The sequence below is a fragment of the Cydia splendana genome, unplaced genomic scaffold, assembly GCF_910591565.1.
Source record: "Cydia splendana unplaced genomic scaffold, ilCydSple1.2 scaffold_138_ctg1, whole genome shotgun sequence".
In the NCBI taxonomy this organism is placed as follows: Eukaryota; Metazoa; Arthropoda; class Insecta; order Lepidoptera; family Tortricidae; genus Cydia; species Cydia splendana.
Genome location: NW_026946858.1, coordinates 28205 through 53670, shown reverse-complemented (window position 1 = coordinate 53670; position 25466 = coordinate 28205). Strand labels below are relative to the sequence as shown.

At 38.2% G+C, this 25466-nt stretch overlaps 1 protein-coding gene across 1 annotated transcript; it reads right to left on the bottom strand.

Moving 5' to 3' along the window:
- Window positions 1-16215: 16215 nt before the first annotated feature.
- On the bottom strand, window positions 16216-17223 carry LOC134805521 (uncharacterized). Its single transcript, XM_063778808.1, has one exon. It carries the CDS (start codon window positions 17221-17223, stop codon window positions 16216-16218), a length of 1008 nt encoding a protein of 335 aa, XP_063634878.1.
- Between the last annotated feature and the right edge of the window lie 8243 nt (window positions 17224-25466).

The window sequence follows — 25466 nt, the reverse complement described above, 5'->3', positions numbered from 1 at the left end:
TTTTATGCGATCCTTTTATTTGAGTGCAATCCAAATACATCCCAATAACGCCTAGATATTTTAGTAGGCACTAGTATGGTTAACGAGTTCGAATGTTTATTTCATGCACTGGTAGCAAAGGTAGCATACCGATTTATCTGTGAAGTAATACATTGAGGTACTATGCCCACTGCCGTCGCCCGTGCCTCCGTCATATTTATTACCAAATAAAGTATAATGATGTCAAACTTACTAGCCCCTCCCGCTCAGCCCCCCGTACACCGCAACGCACGCGCCGTTAAGTGGGTTAGGTTAGTAGTTAGAGAAGTCGGTTTTTTTCTATTAAAGATTATTTTCTTTCCAGAACAAATGCCAGGACTTAATTTCTCTGCTCAATATTACACAAGAGGGCAAATTGCTTCTTAAACAGCGTCTAAACTCTTTGGGAGATCAACTACGAAGAACTTTAACCAGGGAGATTGCAACGGAAATAGTAAAACATTATCCGAAGGCACCAATAACAAGTAACATATACGTGGATTCACGAAATTAGTAAGTTATATTTTTTTTTTAATAGGGACCTATTGATAAAGTCACATTTAACTATCCATGCTAAATATTGTAAATGTAAATGTGACTCTGTCTGAGTGACTGACTCTCTTTTTGTCTGTCTGTCTATTACGTTTTCACTCCTAAATTGCTGAACCGATTTAGAATTTTAGATGAAAGGATAATGGGCAATAATGTATGGCACGGAATATATTTAATAGGAAATAAAGATGTGCCGACCAGGGAAACTTTCCTCATGTGTTATATGGAAAACATTCTCTAATTGTTCAATGTTTCCCTAACAAAACGAGAAACGTTTCAATAGGCCGCGTTGTTTTTCTTATAATATATCATAGTTTAATTATTTGTCTTTATATATTACTATAGGTATAACTATTGATCTGTTACAGAACGAGTATTCCCGGCAGAAAATACATCTATTTATTACACTAAAGGACCTCAAGTGTTTGGGAGAGCCCATGGTCGGCTCTTTGACGCAGTGACTAATCTGAAGGCTAAGTATCGCCGAAATAAAATATACCAGCCAAGGGCGCGTCGTTCCTTAGAAAAAACTTTTACTCCAACAACAGCATCAGTGCAGCACGCTGCAACTAACAAAAGGACAGCACCGGTTAGAGAGGGCCCCGAGACTACCTCTGAGAGTCAAGCGGACCTGGATTCAGAGAACACTGGAATAGAAGAATGCTTCGAGTGGCTCTGTGCGACTGCAGACAATTATACACTTTGTAATGAAATTCTTTTCTTCCTTCCTTCAGGAATTTCCCTACTTAAAACGATCTTGGGGATATTCTTTGGTAAGTTTACCAAAATAGCCTCACTTTAGGCAGTAGGGTAAAAACCTGAACCCTCTGTTTACTGAAAGTTTAGGCAGTATCCCCCTGTCGCCTGGTAGTCCTTATTTTTTCAAATATGAATACATTAACAAAACAGACATAATAACATGTAAAACTTGTTTAATACAAAAATATCTACTGTTTGAAGATGTGACAACAATGAGAACTTATTTTTAATTTTATTTTCCAGCTTCTTGCAGACTTTCACGAATGGTATATTGGAAATGAATACAGTTTTGATAGCAAATTTCCGTTATTGAAAAATAAGATAACAAGATTATTTGAAGCAGTTTCAAACAAAAGAAGCTTGCAAAAAGTGAGTAAAATATCTCAAATTATGATTAGCTTATAGCGAACCTTTACGCGACCAAAACATCGTATAAATGTTTTAGAGCTGACCATTTTGTTTTATAGGACGTTTAGTACATAACCTTTACATATTATTTACCGGACTTTCAAGTTACATCAATATTTTGGAGTTTTATTTATAAAACTTCTTACATTTCTTTTGATTCACTTAAGACTTGGTGTGTGAGAGAAATAAATGTACCAAACACACAAGTTTAGAAATTTTGTAATCGATATTATTATTAAGTATTGTATTGAACGTTTGCATACTTGGCGCAGGCTGAATTTGTATGGGAAGGTCACTTTATCGGTAAAGTTTATGATGATACATATTTCGTTTTTTACTTTAACTTAAGTAAATGTTTCTTTTACGAACTACAATTGTGCGCCATTGCTAATGTTCTGGGGTTCCCTAAAACTAGGAAAAACCACTGGACATAACAATCGTAGTATTGTATCTCCCATTTTTTTATTGTAACATCTCTTAAATGTGCTCTAAATGATTTGTTTTTTTTTTAGAACACGAAGATGGTGGCGATTTTAGATGTAGACCAGTTTCTAACTAAAAACCACTTTAGAATGCTACACATATCTCTAGCTCGGTGGCCTTGGAAGGTCACACATTTTAAATTGTCAGAAAGATGCATTGGATGCGGGTATTCCACTTATCTAAGCAACGGAAAACCTACTCACTTTTTTATAACGAAGATAGAAAATGTGAAATACTTATTGCACCATAACTTTTTTTGGTGTCAAAATTGTTTTATATTTAGCGTGTATGATCACTATCCTAGAGATGAATGTGATTTTTGTTGTAACTAATTATCTGTAGCACGTGTAGTTTTCAATTCATGTTTGTTCTATAACAAAAGTAGAACAAGGTAGGCATTGTCTAGTTTATTTATTTGAAATAGTATAAATAAACAAACTATTCCATCTATTGAAGAAAATATCAAATAGATTTAATTTTTAAGCCTCCTGTTTACACTCCTACGTCGCTGTTCGCTATGTTAGACAAAACAAGACAAGACATAGGTACCTAAAATTTGTACGGAAGTATTCAAGTTTTCTGGGGCAAATTCTTGACCAATGTTGTTTTGATTTACACTTGCTACAGAATCTGGTGTGTTTTTAAAATATTCGTAAGTCTTTTGAACCCTTCTTCTGAAGGTTTCACTTCGTTTATACCGTATCCACGATGATATACTTATCCATATTTTGTTTTTCTTTAAAACGTATTGTGATGCTCACGAAATTACGACTGATGTTTTATAACCTTAACTTATAAACGTGCATAAGAATATTTGAATTTCAGCCGGGGGCGATTTTACTATGGCATTCCGGCCAGGACCTTTCTTATGTGTATGTATGTTCTATATACCTATGTCGGTTTGTCTCTCTGTGTAATACAAACCAAATGTTTTTATAGGTATGAATTCTGCTCTATGTGATTTATTTCAGTTTTCGAAGTCTGTGTCATATCAAGTAGGGTAATTGTGCTAGTTTTCGTCTACTTGTCGATTTTGCCAGCTTTGTGATGCAAAAAGATTATCTTGAAAGACCCCTACTTAAAATTATTATATATTTCATTCTATAGCTTATACAAGGTGTAACAAAAATAGTGGGGATCCGTTTAACGGCATATTCTGTATCGTGTTTTAATTAGGAAAAAGTCGAAGAAAACATTTTTACGTAAAAAATTTTTGGCCTTTGTATGGAGAGTTGGCCGTCTTGGACGACCTGCCCCATACGGGCTATTCATAAATTACGTCATTTCAAATGGGGGGGGGGGGGGTGGTGTCTGGACATCGGATGATGGTAGCATGACGTAGGAGGAAACGGGGTCATTCGAAGCATGATTTTAGGGGGGGGGGGATGGTCAAAAATGAGTCTAAAAAAATTCTTCAAATTTTTCCTAATCAGTTCATAGAGTCGCACCAAGAAAAGTCTGCAGTGGATTTGATAGCCCACGCAGTGTAAGTGTTAAAGTTTCACGTTTATAATAACACTTGCACTGCGTGGGCTATCAAAATCGCTGCAGACTTTTCACGGTCTGACTCTAAATAACTTCTCAGTGTTATCACATCTTCAAACAGTATTTTTTTTGTATTAAGCAAGTTTTACATGTTATTTCTCTATTAAAACTAAAATATATCTAGAAAATGAGGTCCCTTTGGCATGGTGCCGAGGATGCTGGCAGCATTTCCCCGCCTCAGGTGGTCTCAGGGCTCTCTAACCGGTGCTGCCTTTTTGTTAGTTGTAGCGTACTGCACTGATGCTGTTGTTGGAGTAAACGTAAGGTTTAGGTCCTTTAGGGCCACTTGCACCATTCACTAACCCGGATTTAACCGGTTAAACCTGTAGTTACCATGGTTACCAGTACAATTTTACACTGGATTAACGGTTTAACCGATTAACACCGGGTTAGTGGGATGGTGCAAGTGGCACTTAGTGTAATAAAATTTAAAATAAGTTCTCAGTGTCGTCACATCTTTAAACATTAGATATTTTTGTATTAAGAAAGTTTCCAATCATAGATACTTTTTTTAAATTTGGGCCCGCGGGCAAAATCTTTTTGATATGATACCGACTTCGAAAACCTAAATAAATCACATAAAGCAGAATTCATACATATCAAAACATATGGTTTGTATTGCACAGAGAGACTAACCGACAAAGGTATATGTATATGTACATATATACAGACATATATGCACTTAAGTAATTTGGCACATCTGTTTACTAAGCCCACATAGACTAACACATATTATATGAATATTGTCCAATTCCAATAATATTACATACATAAGGGTCGAATTGATAACCTACTTTTTTTTAATACGGTTACAAACCTTATATTTATTTTTGCGAAGATCTTTCTAATGCAAAAAATTAAGTATAAAATAAAACTAATTTTGAGTCGACGAATACAGGTAATAATTTATTTTAGATACCTGGCCCCAATTTCACATCGGTGACAGGTGCGACGAATTGTAAAATCACTGTTGCTGACGTCACAGGCATCCATGGGCTACGATTACCACTTACCATCGGGCGGGCTGTACTCCTGTTTGCCACCATCATTGTATTATTTAAAAAAACTTTATTATATCGGATAAAAACAGATATTTCTCTTGCGAGGTTTCTGACAATTGTCAAAGATTTAGAAGAATTGTAGGTAATTCTTGACAGGTAATGAGTTATATGTCGGAATTTCGTGACAATTGTAGTGTTTCTTGTGACAATTGTCAGAAACCTCACAGGAGAAATATCTGTTTTTATCCGATATAATAAAGTTTTTTTTAATAATACAATGATGGTGGCAAACAGGAATACGGCCCGCCCGATGGTAAGCGGTAACCGTAGCCCATGGATGCCTGTGACGTCAGCAACAGTGATTTTACAATTCGTCGCACCTGTCACGTTGGTGAAACAGGGGCCTGGGAACTAGTAGTAATTTCCAATTAAAAAACCGTTTTTTAAAAAGGAGGGATCAATAGTTTGATTTGGTCATCCTCCAATAAAGACAGTGCAATTAAATCAAATTCGTTTTTAATATTATTTAAGTGTGCCATATGTTATTAATATGTAGTTCCAATTAAATTGTTAATTATTAGCCTACATGTATGTAAAAGTTATTTAGTTAGAACAAACACATTTATTTTTACGATGCATGTTTAAGAAAAATACTATACAGGATGTCCCAAGACTATGGGACATCAAGGGAAAGTACCTTTAAATATCGTGATAGGATATTTTGCTGAAAGAAAACATTATTTTAATTTAAAAAACAATTTAAACTGCATTCATAGATTTTTTAGTTATTACATGGTTGAACCGGGAATCGAACCCGCTACACGAGAAAAAAAATCAACCAGTAGTTTTATCATAACGATCGAAAGGCTTCATCATAAGAATAATTTTTTGTTAAATAACATAGTGTCAGAAATAAAAGGAAGACCATGAATTTTAACATTTGATGTGAAATTTAGCGAAATAATCAAAAGAGTGCGACTTTGTATTCAACAAAATATGACTCATTTTGAGCATTTGATAAATTAAATTGATTAATTTTGAATTAAAAATGTTAAAATTAATTTAAATTGTTTTTTAAATTAAAATAATGTCTTCTTTCAGCAAAATATCCTATCTACGATATTTAAGGTACTTTTCCTTGATGTCCCTTAGTCTTGGGAAGCCCTGTATACACCTCTTGTAATATTGATGTATCGGACCCCCTGCCGGCAGGTTACATAGCTTTTCCGGACACTCCGTATTTACCAACGACCGAAAAAGTTTATATTTATTATTATTTTGTAAAATGTCATATGAATCATAATATGTAAACATAAGTATATGTGTATATGATAGTATGATATGATAAATAAATAAATTATTTTGCTAAACTTACCATTTTGTGTCACGCGGTCTTACGTAAGCGAACAGCTGGCGAACGCGAAGCGAAGCGGCGCGGCGCGGCGGCGGCGGGCCCAAGGCGTTCGTGTCCGCAACGAGATCGCCCCCGTAGGCCACTTCTATAGGTATCAAAGGATTGATTCAACCCGCGCCGCATCGGTTCGATTCGCGTTCGCGTGTTGTTCGCCTACGAAGTACGCTGAGCTACACCTCTCGCTCGGACCGAGAATTGGCCCCCTGAGTTGATAAACGTTTCGACAAAAAAAATGTTACACATGATGGAAAATTTATGATTGTTACATACTGACTAAATTATTGGTACTTATTACAAGTACCAGCTACTGTTAGGTATGTAGTTGCTACTGTTCCATAACAGTAAATCTTACTGATTGGCAACGGTTGCTACTACTGTTCGGGCACAGTACCAGCTACTGTTAGGTATGTAGTTGCTACTGTTCCACAACAGTAGATATTACTGTAGTGGGTCAGTAGCAACTACATACCTAGCAGTAGCTGGTACTGTTCCCGAACAGTAGTAGCAACCGTAGCCAATCAGTAAGATCTACTGTTGGAACAGTAGCTCCTACTGATTGGCTACGGTAGCTACTACTGTTTGGGAACAGTACCAGCTACTGTTAGGTATGTAGTTGCTACTGTTCCATAACAGTAAGATCTACTGTTGTGGAACAGTAGCAACTACATACCTAACAGTAGCTAGTACTGTTGCCCAACAGTAGAAGACACTGCAGCTGAGCTGCAGGGGCCCGTTTCTCAAAAGCTTGTAACTTGTAATACAAGCGGATGTCACTTTTTAACAACTTTTGTTAGAAAGGGACTTTCACTTGTATTACACGTTAAAAGCTTTTGAGAAACGGGCCCCTGGTCTTGCTATTGTTGAGGAACAGTGAAGAAATAAATACAAGTGTATATTACAAAGTAAAAAATATATTTATTGACGGAACTCACATCAAATCACACACAATAAACAAGGATGTTACAAAGTAAACATTATTCATTGATAGAACTAAATCCATGTAATTACATAAATCCAAGCCAAATAAACACGAGTGTTACAAAATAAACATTTTTTAATAATGATACCTACAATTAAATCCATTGCAATCACCATTACGCCTGCTAGCAAGGGTACTTTGCTTTGGCCTTCGACTACGAAAATTTATTATATTTTTCATCACACTCGCTCAGAAAATGAGGCATTGTACGCAGTTTTAGCGCTTCCCTAGGGAGTTACTTTCTAGTGCCATAATTAACAGTTTTTTGTCTTTATACTTAAGTTTTGTATCGCAAGTGTGATGGAAAACATTGTGTGTAACTCTGGGCGTAATAACATTGCAAACTCGAGTCTATAAGTCGCTCCGGCAAGCCGTCGCGATTTAACTTACTCTCGTTTACAATATTTAACTTACGCCCCATGTTGCACAATGTACTATTTTAATACCTTGCTAGCACGCAAGGTGATGATTGCAATAGATTTAATGATTGCTGCCAGTGTCTGGGAGCTAACCTAAATTGTACAACACATCTTATACTATCTTATCTTATTATTTTAGTATTATAAATTACGTATTTGTAATAAGTACCAATAATTTAGTCAGTATGTAACAATCATAAATTTTCCATCATGTGTAACATTTTTTTTGTCGAAACGTTTATCAACTCAGGGGGTCAATTTTTCGGTCCGAGCGAGAGGTGTAGCTCAGCGTACTTCGTAGGCGAACAACACGCGAACGCGAATCGAACCGATGCGGCGCGGGTTGAATCAATCCTTTGATACCTATAGAAGTGGCCTACGGGGGCGATCTCGTTGCGGACACGAACGCCTTGGGCCCGCCGCCGCCGCGCCGCGCCGCTTCGCTTCGCGTTCGCCAGCTGTTCGCTTACGTAAGACCGCGTGACACAAAATGGTAAGTTTAGCAAAATAATTTATTTATTTATCATATCATACTATCATATACACATATACTTATGTTTACATATTATGATTCATATGACATTTTACAAAATAATAATAAATATAAACTTTTTCGGTCGTTGGTAAATACGGAGTGTCCGGAAAAGCTATGTAACCTGCCGGCAGGGGGTCCGATACATCAATATTACAAGAGGTGTATACAGGGCTTCCCAAGACTAAGGGACATCAAGGGAAAGTACCTTTAAATATCGTGATAGGATATTTTGCTGAAAGAAAACATTATTTTAATTTAAAAAACAATTTAAACTGCATTCATAGATTTTTTAGTTATTACATGGTTGAACCGGGAATCGAACCCGCTACACGAGAAAAAAAATCAACCAGTAGTTTTATCATAACGATCGAAAGGCTTCATCATAAGAATAATTTTTTGTTAAATAACATAGTGTCAGAAATAAAAGGAAGACCATGAATTTTAACATTTGATGTGAAATTTAGCGAAATAATCAAAAGAGTGCGACTTTGTATTCAACAAAATATGACTCATTTTGAGCATTTGATAAATTAAATTGATTAATTTTGAATTAAAAATGTTAAAATTAATTTAAATTGTTTTTTAAATTAAAATAATGTCTTCTTTCAGCAAAATATCCTATCTACGATATTTAAGGTACTTTTCCTTGATGTCCCTTAGTCTTGGGAAGCCCTGTATACACCTCTTGTAATATTGATGTATCGGACCCCCTGCCGGCAGGTTACATAGCTTTTCCGGACACTCCGTATTTACCAACGACCGAAAAAGTTTATATTTATTATTATTTTGTAAAATGTCATATGAATCATAATATGTAAACATAAGTATATGTGTATATGATAGTATGATATGATAAATAAATAAATTATTTTGCTAAACTTACCATTTTGTGTCACGCGGTCTTACGTAAGCGAACAGCTGGCGAACGCGAAGCGAAGCGGCGCGGCGCGGCGGCGGCGGGCCCAAGGCGTTCGTGTCCGCAACGAGATCGCCCCCGTAGGCCACTTCTATAGGTATCAAAGGATTGATTCAACCCGCGCCGCATCGGTTCGATTCGCGTTCGCGTGTTGTTCGCCTACGAAGTACGCTGAGCTACACCTCTCGCTCGGACCGAGAATTGGCCCCCTGAGTTGATAAACGTTTCGACAAAAAAAATGTTACACATGATGGAAAATTTATGATTGTTACATACTGACTAAATTATTGGTACTTATTACAAATACGTAATTTATAATACTAAAATAATAAGATAAGATAGTATAAGATGTGTTGTACAATTTAGGTTAGCTCCCAGACACTGGCAGCAATCATTAAATCTATTGCAATCATCACCTTGCGTGCTAGCAAGGTATTAAAATAGTACATTGTGCAACATGGGGCGTAAGTTAAATATTGTAAACGAGAGTAAGTTAAATCGCGACGGCTTGCCGGAGCGACTTATAGACTCGAGTTTGCAATGTTATTACGCCCAGAGTTACACACAATGTTTTCCATCACACTTGCGATACAAAACTTAAGTATAAAGACAAAAAACTGTTAATTATGGCACTAGAAAGTAACTCCCTAGGGAAGCGCTAAAACTGCGTACAATGCCTCATTTTCTGAGCGAGTGTGATGAAAAATATAATAAATTTTCGTAGTCGAAGGCCAAAGCAAAGTACCCTTGCTAGCAGGCGTAATGGTGATTGCAATGGATTTAATTGTAGGTATCATTATTAAAAAATGTTTATTTTGTAACACTCGTGTTTATTTGGCTTGGATTTATGTAATTACATGGATTTAGTTCTATCAATGAATAATGTTTACTTTGTAACATCCTTGTTTATTGTGTGTGATTTGATGTGAGTTCCGTCAATAAATATATTTTTTACTTTGTAATATACACTTGTATTTATTTCTTCACTGTTCCTCAACAATAGCAAGACCAGGGGCCCGTTTCTCAAAAGCTTTTAACGTGTAATACAAGTGAAAGTCCCTTTCTAACAAAAGTTGTTAAAAAGTGACATCCGCTTGTATTACAAGTTACAAGCTTTTGAGAAACGGGCCCCTGCAGCTCAGCTGCAGTGTCTTCTACTGTTGGGCAACAGTACTAGCTACTGTTAGGTATGTAGTTGCTACTGACCCACTACAGTAATATCTACTGTTGTGGAACAGTAGCAACTACATACCTAACAGTAGCTGGTACTGTGCCCGAACAGTAGTAGCAACCGTTGCCAATCAGTAAGATTTACTGTTATGGAACAGTAGCAACTACATACCTAACAGTAGCTGGTACTGTTTCCAAACAGTAGCAGCAACCGTAGCCAATCAGTAAGATCTACTGTTATAGAACAGTAGCAATTACATACCTAACAGTAGCTGGTACTGTTCCCGAACAGTAGCAGCAACCGTAGCCAATCAGTAAGATCTACTGTTGTAGAACAGTAGCAACAACATACCTAACAGTAGCTGGTACTGTTCCCGAACAGTAGCTGCAACTATAGCCAATCAGTAAGATCTACTGTTGTAGAACAGTAGCAACAACATATCTAACAGTAGCTGGTACTGTTCCCAAACAGTAGCAGCAACCGTAGCCAATCAGTAAGATCTACTGTTGTAGAACAGTAGCAACTACATACCTGACAGTAGCTGGTACTGTTCCCGAACAGTAGCAGCAACCGTAGCCAATCAGTAAGATCTACTGTTGTGGAACAGTAGAAACAATATACCTAACAGTAGCTGGTACTGTTCCCAAACAGTAGCAGCAACCGTAGCCAATCGGTAAGATCTACTGTTGTAGAACAGTAGCAACTACATACCTAACAGTAGCTGGTACTGTTCCCGAACAGTAGCAGCAACCGTAGCCAATCAGTAAGATCTACTGTTGTAGAACAGTAGGAACCACATACCTAACAGTAGATGGTACTGTTCTCGAACAGTAGCACCAACCGTAGCCAATCAGTAACATCTACTGTTGTGGAACAGTAGCAACTACATACCTAACAGTAGCTGGTACTGTTCCCAAACAGTAGTAGCAACCGTAACCAATCAGTAAGATCTACTGTTGTGGAACAGTAGCAATTAATGTTTCCATTAACTGTTTTCCTTAACTGTTTTCTTTAACTGTTTTCCTTAACTGATTTATTCAGTTAAATTAGGTGTATAAAGTTACTGTTTCCATTAACTGTTTTCTTTAACTGTTTTCCTTAACTGATTTATTCAGTTAAATTAGGTGTATAAAGTTACTGTTTCCATTAACTGTTTTCTTTAACTGTTTTCCTTAACTGTTTTATTTTTTTACTGTTTTAGTCAATAGTCAATTAACTGACTTATTCAGTAAAATTTACTGTTTTACCCTTACTGTTTTGTTACAGTTAAAAAAAAAAAAAAAAAAAAAATAAATAAATCATTTATTCAGATGAAATAAACCCTATTATACAGATTTTTTTTTTTCTTCTGCCAAACTGCAGGGCAGTTTGTTGGCAGAGGGAACTCCCTTAAAACATAGATGGGTAGACTTAGCTAATTGCCTAATTAATTGTTAACTTATATACATCTTATTGCTTATGCTGCTAACTTTATCTTAATTTTGTTTTTAATTTTGTTTAATAGAAACATTTTCATTTTAAATTTAAACATCCTAACTGATTTACATTCCCTTATATCATACGGTATTTCATTATACAATTTTGGGATCAAGTACTTCCTACTCCTTTTTCCATAATAATTTTTACCACCTGACGGAACTTCTAACATTTTTTTACTGATTGTTCTCGTGAATCTAGCGTGATTTATATAGATTTTAAAGTCATCTTTATTGAACTGCTCTAATGCCAGCAACATCCCTACCTCCTCATGAACTGGCAACATACGGCATTCTACAAATAATTCCTCATATTCACTTTTTTTACAGCGATTTTTAGTTTTTTTGTCCACTAATAGTTTCATAAATCGTATCTGTAATGATTTAATCCTGTCTAAATAAGTTTTAAATGTCCTACCATAGCATGCCAGTCCATAAGAAAACAGAGAGTCTGCCAGCGCGTAATATAATGTAAACATCGTGGCCCTATCCAATACATATTTTAACTGGTGAAGTTTTACTAGTACAATTCTTAATTTGTCACATAATTTATTGATATGATTTTTCCAAGAAAAATTGTAATCTATTAATAGTCCCAAATACCTGTACTCTGACACAACCTCGATGCTGTCACACTCACAATTCTGCGGCCCACTGTGCAGGCACTCATACGTGTGGCCAACTATGCGTGGCGGTCGGTTAACTTGTCTACTGTACGGGGATCGCACGTGCATACATTTGGTTTTATTTATGTTGATAACAATTCCATTGTCGTGTGCCCATTTAATGATGTTGGTAAAATCCTCTTGTATTTTATTTTCTATCACCGACAAGTCCTTATCCGCATACAGTAGACAAGTGTCGTCCGCGTACATATATATGTGACAGTTTTGGACCACATTACACATACTATTGACATGCATAATATAGCCGACGGGACCGAACACGGAGCCGGTCGGCACGCCGCACTCGACGCGCGCAGGCGCGCCGCACACGCCGTCAACGACCGTCTGGAGGGTTCTGTCCGTAAGGTAGGTGTAAAGTAACTGGTTTTTACAGTTGGCTCCATTTTAACTGCTTTTTTCAGTTAAGTTTACTGATATTTCATTAAGATTTACTGATTATTTCTTTCAGTGTAGTCGGTTCCTCCACTAGTTGATCTAGGTTCCTTTGCGACATAAATGACAGTAATTTTTTTGTGTTTGGTCTATCTAGTAGTCTAACATTCACATTAAAGTCTGTAAGAATAAAAATACCATTACAAGACGCAAACATATCCATCGACTCGCTTAGCGCTTCTATAGCGTTATCTACCGATACCGATTCCGGCCTATATGCCGTGCCAATAGCATATTTCCCCACTCCACTTATCTTAAGCTCTAGCCACATTTGCTCTAATTGCGATAATGGATGTTTTTCTATACTTACTCGAAGACCCTTTCGAATATAAAAGCCTACTCCTCCCCCTTTTTGCCCATTCGGACGTGTGTTATTTTTTAAAACGTAATTTGGTATTGGCGGTATAAACTGTTCTTGCCCATCGCGTACCCACGTTTCATTCAAAGCCACTATATCCGGTTTGTACCTGTCCATCAGTCCTACTAATTCATCCCGACCAGTATTTAGCGAGCGTACATTTAACAGAGCCAAGGTCAAATTATGTGATTTTATTCGCTTTTTTTCCATAATAGATGATAATTAGTAATACGTTACATAAAAGATTTAATAGAAAACAACATAGGGGTTGGTAAATGTGAGTATAAAAAATAGATATCATATTTAGGAGAAGTATATAATTCGTATATTTATTTTTTACCTGCATAAGTAGTTTGTTTTTGTTATTTGCATGCAAACACTTAAATAAGTACAAGTAACTATAAATGTGTATGTATATTGAATTTATGTATAATATTAAACAGCCAGCAAAATTGTAATGAGAATAATTGATTCTAAATGTATTATTTTTACCTGTCACTTTCTCGTAAACACTCCTTATCGATAATTTTATTCTACAACAAAATAATATGTATTTACCTACATTATCCATATTCACGATGAAAATTGACATAATAAGTATATAAAACTGCATAAAATATTTCAATGAGTATATGTATAGTGTGTGTATATGTATGACTAGACCGCACATAAGCATTAATAACTTATAGTTACGTACAAATTTATCTACAATATCTATATTTCTGATTACATCTGACTTCGCATATTCAAACCCACATATAAAAATTGACATAATATCTATATAGCACTGCATGAAATATTTAAATAAGTCTATGTATAGTGTGTGCATATTTATAACTAGACCGCACATAAGCATTACAAACTTATAGTTAGGTATAAATTTATCTATAGGCATTCTACAAATAATTCCTCATATTCACTTTTTTTACAGCGATTTTTAGTTTTTTTGTCCACTAATAGTTTCATAAATCGTATCTGTAATGATTTAATCCTGTCTAAATAAGTTTTAAATGTCCTACCATAGCATGCCAGTCCATAAGAAAACAGAGAGTCTGCCAGCGCGTAATATAATGTAAACATCGTGGCCCTATCCAATACATATTTTAACTGGTGAAGTTTTACTAGTACAATTCTTAATTTGTCACATAATTTATTGATATGATTTTTCCAAGAAAAATTGTAATCTATTAATAGTCCCAAATACCTGTACTCTGACACAACCTCGATGCTGTCACACTCACAATTCTGCGGCCCACTGTGCAGGCACTCATACGTGTGGCCAACTATGCGTGGCGGTCGGTTAACTTGTCTACTGTACGGGGATCGCACGTGCATACATTTGGTTTTATTTATGTTGATAACAATTCCATTGTCGTGTGCCCATTTAATGATGTTGGTAAAATCCTCTTGTATTTTATTTTCTATCACCGACAAGTCCTTATCCGCATACAGTAGACAAGTGTCGTCCGCGTACATATATATGTGACAGTTTTGGACCACATTACACATACTATTGACATGCATAATATAGCCGACGGGACCGAACACGGAGCCGGTCGGCACGCCGCACTCGACGCGCGCAGGCGCGCCGCACACGCCGTCAACGACCGTCTGGAGGGTTCTGTCCGTAAGGTAGGTGTAAAGTAACTGGTTTTTACAGTTGGCTCCATTTTAACTGCTTTTTTCAGTTAAGTTTACTGATATTTCATTAAGATTTACTGATTATTTCTTTCAGTGTAGTCGGTTCCTCCACTAGTTGATCTAGGTTCCTTTGCGACATAAATGACAGTAATTTTTTTGTGTTTGGTCTATCTAGTAGTCTAACATTCACATTAAAGTCTGTAAGAATAAAAATACCATTACAAGACGCAAACATATCCATCGACTCGCTTAGCGCTTCTATAGCGTTATCTACCGATACCGATTCCGGCCTATATGCCGTGCCAATAGCATATTTCCCCACTCCACTTATCTTAAGCTCTAGCCACATTTGCTCTAATTGCGATAATGGATGTTTTTCTATACTTACTCGAAGACCCTTTCGAATATAAAAGCCTACTCCTCCCCCTTTTTGCCCATTCGGACGTGTGTTATTTTTTAAAACGTAATTTGGTATTGGCGGTATAAACTGTTCTTGCCCATCGCGTACCCACGTTTCATTCAAAGCCACTATATCCGGTTTGTACCTGTCCATCAGTCCTACTAATTCATCCCGACCAGTATTTAGCGAGCGTACATTTAACAGAGCCAAGGTCAAATTATGTGATTTTATTCGCTTTTTTTCCATAATAGATGATAATTAGTAATACGTTACATAAAAGATTTAATAGAAAACAACATAGGGGTTGGTAAATGTGAGTATAAAAAATAGATATCATATTTAGGAGAAGTATATAATTCGTATATTTATTTTTTACCTGCATAAGTAGTTTGTTTTTGTTATTTGCATGCAAACACTTAAATAAGTACAAGTAACTATAAATGTGTATGTATATTGAATTTATGTATAATATTAAACAGCCAGCAAAATTGTAATGAGAATAATTGATTCTAAATGTATTATTTTTACCTGTCACTTTCTCGTAAACACTCCTTATCGATAATTTTATTCTACAACAAAATAATATGTATTTACCTACATTATCCATATTCACGATGAAAATTGACATAATAAGTATATAAAACTGCATAAAATATTTCAATGAGTATATGTATAGTGTGTGTATATGTATGACTAGACCGCACATAAGCATTAATAACTTATAGTTACGTACAAATTTATCTACAATATCTATATTTCTGATTACATCTGACTTCGCATATTCAAACCCACATATAAAAATTGACATAATATCTATATAGCACTGCATGAAATATTTAAATAAGTCTATGTATAGTGTGTGCATATTTATAACTAGACCGCACATAAGCATTACAAACTTATAGTTAGGTATAAATTTATCTATATTTCTAATTACAACTGACTTAGCATATTCGAACCCAAACCACAGAATAACTAATAGTTGCCCAAACATAAAAAAAAACCTCAAAACACATATTATTGTCATTTATCAATAGATGCAGCCGGGTCCACACCGAAAACCTGTCCCACTTCTTTATCACTCCGAATTCTAATTGTTTTGCTGTCCTTACCATCTGTTCTCTTCGCGAAGATACACCCCTCTTTAGTCCATACGAACCTCCAACCGGCGGTATTGCCTGCCTGTCGGGCTTGCCAAAACAATTTACGATTTGTTTTTGTTAGCCTCTCATTTATGTATACTCGAGACGGAGTGTGTTCCGGTAGCCCGATGTTACTTGTATCCAAACTTCGACGAACCCGCGCATTCTGTATCAGGTTATCCCTTACCGATCTTCTTGCGAGACGTAAGACCAGGGGGCGGGGGTGTTGTCTAGCATTATACTGGGACACATTGCTCGGCCTCAGCGGTCCAACGCGCTCCACGCTGACCACTTCCCGGTCATCCAACGATATGCCTATTTTTGACGATATAGCTTGTACGATGTGCAGTGTTGATTCTCCCGGGTGTTCTGGTACCCCTGAAATTTCCAAGTCATTTAATATTAACGCTTGATCTCTTTCATTTAGTTCCATGTGCATTTGGTCGATGACAGTTTTCAGTTCCGCGGTGTTAGATTGTTGTTTTGAGTCCTTTTTTGCTACCAATAACTCTGCGCTAAGACGCGTATTCTCCGATTCTAACATTTGTATTTTATTGTTCATCGTTACCAGGTCCGTTCGAACGTCTTTAATCTGGTCACTCAAGAAGTCCGTGGTGTCCGTAAACTCTTTCTTCAAACTGTCTATAGCGATGGTGAATTTTTTATTAATTTCATTGAAAATTTCCGCTTTTGCCGTGCTTAATTTGGAATCTAACATCCGTATGTCACTTTTTACACCCGCCAGTTTTATATCAAGCAGTCTAGACAGGGCATCCAAACTCAACTCTGTCGAGTGGTTAGTTTTGGCTGAGGTATTCGTATCCATGTCACTTTGGTTAATTGTGCTGTACTCGAACTCGCCCTGTCGCGGCTCGTCGCATATCGACATGTCGGCATCTATTACCGTAGGTGGCGAGCACTCGAAATGTTTCCGTACCGGTGTGTTTTCGCCTCGACGTCGCCTCGACACATTGTTACACGATTGACATAGCCACCCGCTGTTATTTTCTTGGACTATTTGGTTATAGTAGTCGACGGGTAACCCCAGACATGCGAAGTGGTAACTTCCTTGACATCCTGGGCATGTGAGTAGCTCTTCTTTAGCAACAGGGTTTGGGCATGCCAAACAATTTTTTGTGCCGCTCATATTGTCCAATTGCGTATTAAGGTCTATATTTCTATGTGCGCACGCGCCGATGACACCGGCCGCTCAACTGGTCGACCTTGACCACGCGTCGATAACCGTTTAAAATAAATGTAACACAGTAGCTTCACACACTAATTTCTGCTAAAACCGTTTATGAAATCCGAAATTAACTTCACAGTCACTTATATTGGTCTTCAAGCAAACTTTTGGTCCATGAATGGGTTCTTTCCGTGATAATTTAATACCGTTTACGAAATTAAAACACGGGAGCTGTCGATTGCGCTGTTTACTCCGCGCCGCCCGCGGACCGACCTCTTCCAGCCAACCAACTTCAAACTTGGGCATTAACATTGAAATGTAATTTCTTATGAGTAATAAATATCTTTAAACCGAACATTATATTAAAAGTTTGTATTATAAAGTTTGTATCGATGAAAATTATAGGTACAGTCAACGGTAAAAATATGGGTGTAGACAACTTACTCAAAAATATGTCCCATAGTTCTTAATTCACTGACATAAGAGTTATGGGACATATTTTTGAAATGATTTGTACACCCATATTTTTACCGTTGTACTTACTCAAGATGTAAAATGTTCAAGATAAGAGTCCACGCGGACGAAGTCGCGGGCTACAGCTAGTATTAACTAAAAGCTAACTATACTTACGGCCCGATTCGGGAAATGTATTAGAGATCCACTAGATATGAAATAGTAAAGATATGTGTGACGTTCCACGAAAAAAGGTACCATTGCCCCGGCTGAATATTGGAGCGGCGTTAATAATAGCGTAAGCGCCAGCCGCCATAAGGTACCTTTTGCCGTGGAACGTCACATATCGTTACATATCTCTAATTCATTTCGCGAATCGCGCCGTGAGAGTTGAAACTTCTATTGCAAATATTATGTAAGGTCGACCAGAGTAAATGCCACTGGAATTTATTTACTATTTGAGTTATACTTTTCAACCGACGAAAAAAAAAACGGAGGAGGTTCTCAAGTCGACGCGTATATTTTTTTTTTTTCAACCGACGAAAAAAAAAACGGATGACCACGCATAACTTTTTACAGAGATGTTCGATTTTGATAATTATTTTTTTATTGGAAAGGGTATACCCCGAAGTTGGTCCCATATAAATTTGGAAAAAAAAAATCCAACCTTAAGGGTAGGAAAATAGGGGATGATTGATTTTTTTCACTCACCGATTGTAACGTATGACCACGCATAACCTTTTACAGAGTAGTCGTAATAATAATAAAAAATTGGAAAAAAATCCTACCCTAAGGGTGGGAAAATAGGGGTAATTTATTTATATTACAGAACAAAATAATAGTTAAAGTAGGATTATTAATATAACAGTTAATAGCTAAAGCAAGGTAGGTAGCTATTTTAAAAGTAATCAAAAATTAAGCATGTAATAATTTGTATAAATTATAGCCACAGAAAATTATAAAATAAAAACTTTTTAACAAAAAAAATAACCGCCGAAAAAAAACTAAAAGGAAATAAAAAAACCGGCACTAACACGAAACGAGTCGACCAACAAAAACAATAGCACACTGAAAAGAAAAAAATAATTATTTTGTCTTCAATAACGCAAGTGAATACCTATGAACTATGTATATACATACTTCTGAATTCAATCACACAAATCTGCGTATTTATATATTTACAATCTGTTATTTTTGGAGTCGGTGCCAGCCTCAAACAAACTTGAGCACCTTAGTGAAGCACCTGCACCGACTCCAAAAATAACAGATTGTAAATATATAAATACGCAGATTTGTGTGATTGATTTCAGAAGTATGTATATACATAGTTCATAGGTATTCACTTGCGTTATTGAAGACAAAATAATTATTTTTTTCTTTTCAGTGTGCTATTGTTTTTGTTGGTCGACTCGTTTCGTGTTAGTGCCGGTTTTTTTATTTCCTTTTAGTTTTTTTTCGGCGGTTATTTTTTTTGTTATAAACAACTTGACTTACAAAGACCTTCAGGTCATCTAGTGATAAAAGCCAAAGTTAATTGAACGTTCCGACAAATATTATTAGCGAAGTGACGAAATAGACGGAATAACCCATATGATACTTGCATTCACCCCGGTTGACTTAGGTACCTTGTACCTATTCAGTAGGGTGGAGCGAAGTCCCAAAATTCTATAACAATGGTACATACCCTAATAAAAGGGTGTCTAATTTTTTATTATTTAAGGAAAAAATATCTTGGTATATACTTTTAGCCCTCTGCTATTCGATTATACAATATAGTTTTTAATAAATTTAATGTATGCTTATTTTTTTATAACAAGTTTTATTCAATAAATAACATCTTTTTGTTACAGATATACTCGATTCCTATCGGCAGTCTCAAAGCAAAACCTAGTAAGTAAGTGCTTTAATAGACCTAAAGACAGCCTCAAAAACGTTTTAATTTTTAATTTAAAAAAAAACCGGCCAAGTGTGAATCGGACTCGCGTTCCAAGGACAGTACATTAAGTTCGACTCACGCTTTGCAAAAAGGATAAACGCATTTCTAATAGGTTTTCCTGTCATCTAGGTAAGGAACTATTTTGTGTATTTTTTTTAATAATTTTAGACCTAGTGGTTTCGGAGATAAAAGGGGAGGGAATGGTAATTATTTGCATATATTCTGGAATTACTTCAGAATTCTTTATTCCAAAATTATAAAAAAATATATTTGAGATTCTTATAATGAGCTCTTTCATTTTATATGTAAAACGATATAGTTTAATAAACTTTATTTTTTAATTTTCCCATTTACCCCCCAAAAGTGGCCTCCGTATTTAAAATGCATTTGTTTACATTACATATCCGTCTTAAGGTCACAAACTTACTTATGTGTACCAAATTTCAACTTAATTGGTCCAGTAGAGTCGGAGAAAATAGACTGTGACAGACGGACAGACATACACAGAAACACGAGTGATCCTATAAGGGTTCCTTGTTTTCCTTTTGGGGCACGGAACCCTAAAAATGTACATGAATGGGTTGATTAGTAACTATTTCACGTATCAACATCAATATTATATTAATAATATTGATTGTATTTATATACGTTTTATGCCCCTTACTAACTTTGAAAATGTGAGCACTGATGAGCACCGATGTTTTGTGTTACATATTCCCACTCCAATACCTAGTTAGTGCTCTTTTTAGGTGTGAATCTTGTGTATCACTCATCAACATTCAAGACATTTCGCAGTTTATCCCACTAGTTATCACCAAGTTATTACCAGTGGTAACAACACTGAGATTTTTGAAGTGAAAACTTCTTTAGCGGCGTTGGGCACTTTTTGAGGTGGGGAAAAAATGTTAGTATAGGGTAGGCGCAGTGCGTCTGCCATGCATGGACACCCAGTTCAAAAACCTAGTAAGCCTGCTGGATAACGACCCTAAAACCTAGTATGGCTCACTCCCTTACTAGGTTTTGATATGGCATTTGTGACTTGCTGAGTTTTACAATGGTAAACCGTCACTAGACATGCAGTGATCTTTTATACCAAGATACGTCATATACGTTCCAAAATTCCGAGCGCTCTTTTTAGGCCACGCCGAGCGCTTCCTGAATATACAGATAGACTTTCAGCATATAATTTACAATCACTATCGTCCCGACGCGACGTTGTTGATCTGGTTACACTTCATAAAATTGTGCATGGTGGTCTCGACAGTAACCTCATGGATTATGTCTCCATTAGAGCCTACAATAAGAGAACACGGAATCGAGAATTGTTTGCCTTGCCTATGGTTCCTAATAACAATGTATCCAATAATGCGCCTGTCTTTAGAATGTGTCGTTTATATAATAACTTGGATATTGATTTAGATATTTTGAACATTTCTTTACCTAAGTTCAAAAATGTTTTGTTGTCCCAAAATTGTAAGTAAATATTTATTATCTTATCGTGCTAACTATTTATTGTACTATATTCTTTTATTATCTTTAATAACAGAAGTTTTGTTTAGTCAAAATTTGTATTTAGCTTAATAATTATTATTCCATGATAATGGTGTGTACAATTATAATCGTAATGTAAGTAATTTATAAGTTGCTTATGTAAGAAATATGTTACAATGTTGTTTGCCTGCATTATGTTACTGTACCTATTAAAAAAAAAAAAAAAAATAAAAAAAAAAAAATTGAAGCTCTCACCTTGTGACAAGTTGGACAGTTTGTCTCAGTCTGCCTGACGCAAGCGAGAGGGTATACATCGGCTAATACATTTCCACAAATAGCGTGATTTATGCATTAAAATGCCGACCTGCGCTATGTTAAAATCTTCAAATTATCCGCAGAAGCGCAAAAATATTGGCGGCGTCACATATCACTCGTAAGTAAAAGCTAAAATAATCCATTTTTCTTCGGTTTAATCTCGAATGAAATAAACTGTACGCCATTTTCGGCCGTCTGACAGAAAGAGATAAGTTTATGTTCTTTTCAGCGAGGATGCACCAACTGCGTACATAGATTATCATAGCAGACGCGTCATGGTAAGCTGCATTCATTGTTTGGTTCTTGTCGTACAAATAAGAAAAATGAACTTCAACGTAAATATTAAGGTTTTTATTACTTGAACGTGTCATTACCATTAACCTTTTTAACTTAATTAGGTATTTCATACCCCACCTAAGAACCACAGTGTCTCGGGTAAAGAAAATAGTCTCAATGTGTACAATTATTATTCTATTCAAAAAAACAAACCTAACAAAAGTAACAATAATAAGTATAAAAAAATGACGCTGTCAACGTCAGTCGTGTTTTTGTAAAATCTCTTAAATTATTTTCTAGATTTTGTATTTACATGTTGCTTTCTACATTAATTTTACGAAAAATATAATCCAAGACTACTACATACTATTACGTATATATGTACGGGTTATCATAATCGACCATGGAAAATAATGTTCAACATGTACGACAGAACTCCCTAAGTGAACGAAAATGCAAACGAGAAGCAAAACACGAGCTCAACTAGCGTCTCCACGAAACGCACGCCCACCACCCCCGTCCGCATCATCCGTCTCCTTGCAATCGTCGTCGGGCGATGAATTCGCCACCGCGCCCGACACCAGCGAGTCGAGCGACGAGTGCGGCCCGCCGCCGCCGCCGCCACGACCACCAGCGCGGCGCGGGCGGCCACCGCTGTCCGACATCCTGCCCCGCCCACGGCTCCCGCTGCCGGTGGTGTAGTGCGTCGCATGCGATGGTCTTAAACCATGAATGAGAACGTCATGCGCGCCTACTATGGGGCTACAGAGGGGGGAACCAACTTATGCGCGTACCGTGTCCGAATGCTTCCACTGTTTCAGGCCCTCGAACCGACCATCGACGTGACTGCGCAACGACTATCGGATCAGGTGCGAGTCATCCAGCGGCAAAAGCGGTTGGATGACTCGACACTTGATCGGCTTCGCATGGAGGCTCTCTCTGCTCGCGCAGCTTCTACCTCGGCGCGGGACCCGCCCGCCACGTCGCCGGATCCGGTGCCGGCACCCGACCAGGCACCGGGGGCACCGCGGGTAGATCTCAGTGCCGACGAGGAGGAGTTCGCGCAGAGTGTGAGTAGTACAGCCAATGAGCAACTGAGGAGGACTCTGGACGAGGCGATTACGCAGTACCGCTCCACACCCAATACTAGGCCACGATTACCACGTTTGCCTATGAATAGACACAATCTAGCGCTAATGGGAGCCCTAAACGCTTTATTAGAGCCATATTTGCGGACTAGTAAAGATTTAGATGATACGCACGCGATCATGTATTGCGGAGGCATCGCGGCGTGCCGTGTTGCACGAGTCAAGTTACCGGACTCTGAACGTGCACCTAGGACCGCCGGAGGTGCCCCCGCATGGCAAGTACGGATCGAGCGACGTATCAGCTCTTTTAGGACTCTTATCGCTAAGCTGATCTGCTTCAGGGGGGGCAACAATCGCCCCCGAGTAATGCGCTTCGTAAACCAGGCATTCGCGGGGACGAATACCAGGCCCCGCGACTACATGGCTAACGTTACGGAGCGCATCGACTTTCTAAAGCAGAAAGTCTATGCATGGGCAAACCGTATTCGCCGCTACAGAGAGCGTGTGGACCGATTCCAGCAGAATCGTCTTTTCCAGAGGGTCACTCTGGAAAAGACGATGTACCGAAAGTGGGAGGAAACCAACCTTCGTGCGTCCGACTCGCAGCCACCGGATGCTACTGTCATGAATAACTTCTGGCGTAGCATCTGGTCGGTGCCTGTCGGGCACACCGAGGGGAGTTGGATGAGTGTTGTGGAGCGTGAGTGCGAGTCCATTGAACCTATGGGAGCAGTCACCATCAGCCCCGATGACGTAAGTTGTGCCATCCGCACGGCCCAGAACTGGAAAAGTCCTGGGCCGGATGGATTGCACAACTTCTGGCTAAAATGGTTCCGATGCTCACACTCCTGCTTGGCAGCACAATTTCAACAAGCCCTCGAGCTTGGTTCTCTCCCACCTTCCTTAACAACTGGTGTCACCTTCCTGCTCTATAAGTCCGGTAGTACCACGGAAGCGAAGAACTACAGACCCATCACATGCTTGCCTACACTCTACAAGCTCCTTACATCCATTTTGAGAGCAAAAATCAACGCGCACATTGTCGCAAACAATATTTTGGCCTCTGCTCAAAATGGATGTAGGGTTGGGTCCCGTGGTACTAAAGAGCTCCTCCTCATAGACATGACCATCTGCCAACAAATCCGGCGGACCAAGGGGGCCCTCTCAGCCGCTTGGATTGACTACAAGAAGGCCTATGATTCGGTGCCTCATTCATGGCTGGGGAGGGTCTTATAGCTGTACAAAGTTGATGCAGCTTTGAGAGCCTTCCTAAGCGCGTGTATGGGGCAGTGGACCACAGTCCTTCGTCAACCAGGGGGCGGGGATGACCGACCTGGCCCACAGGATTTTATAAGGATTGAGCGAGGAATCTTTCAGGGCGACAGTCTGAGTCCGCTATGGTTCTGCCTAGCTCTGAATCCCCTCAGCACCCTGCTGAAGGATTTGGGACTAGGTTGCCGGCTTCGGAGAGAGGGTGAAGTTATTTCTCACCTTCTGTACATGGATGACCTCAAATTATTTGCACCAAATACCCAAGGCTTGTTGGAGCTACTGAAAACCACCGAAGACTTCAGTAGTGCCATCAACATGGAGTTTGGTGTCGATAAATGTGCGGTTATGCATGTACAGCGGGGGAGGGTTGTAAATTCAACAAATTTACAACTTTCTGAGACAATGTCTTTCAGATCTATCTCTGAATCAGAAACCTATAAATACCTTGGTATGTCACAGTCGTTGGGTATTGAGGACGAGGGTATTAGACGGTCAGTGAAGGAGCGCTTTTTCAGTCGGCTCACAAAAGTCCTTAACAGTCTTTTGTCAAGAGGCAACAAAGTGCGCGCCTTCAACGCCTGGGTAATGCCCCTCCTCACATACTCCTTTGGCATACTAAGGTGGACTCAGACCGAGCTGGACGCCCTGGATCGGAGGGTCCGATCACTGCTCACCACACATCGCATGCTACACCCACGCTCGTCAGTTATGAGATTGTACATCCCACGGAAGTGTGGAGGTCGAGGCTTTCTAAACGCCAAGGATTTCCACAACCGCGAGGTGTACAATCTCAGGAATTATTTCCTTAACAACGAGTGTGGGATGCATCGTGATGTGGTGGCAGTAGACAGGAACCTCACGCCGCTCTCCTTGGCAAACGTGAACTGGCGCAAACCTGTGGTACTAAGTACTGCGGATCGCAAGGTGGCATGGGAGAGTAAGGTGCTACACGGGCGGTTCTACAAGGCCCTCACGGGACCCGATGTGGACCTGCTCGCGTCGGTGAATTGGTTACGATTTGGGGACCTCTTCGGAGAAACCGAGGGTTTTGCCTGTGCAATTGCGGACGAAGTGATGATGACGAACAACTATCGGAAATATATCCTGAAGGACGG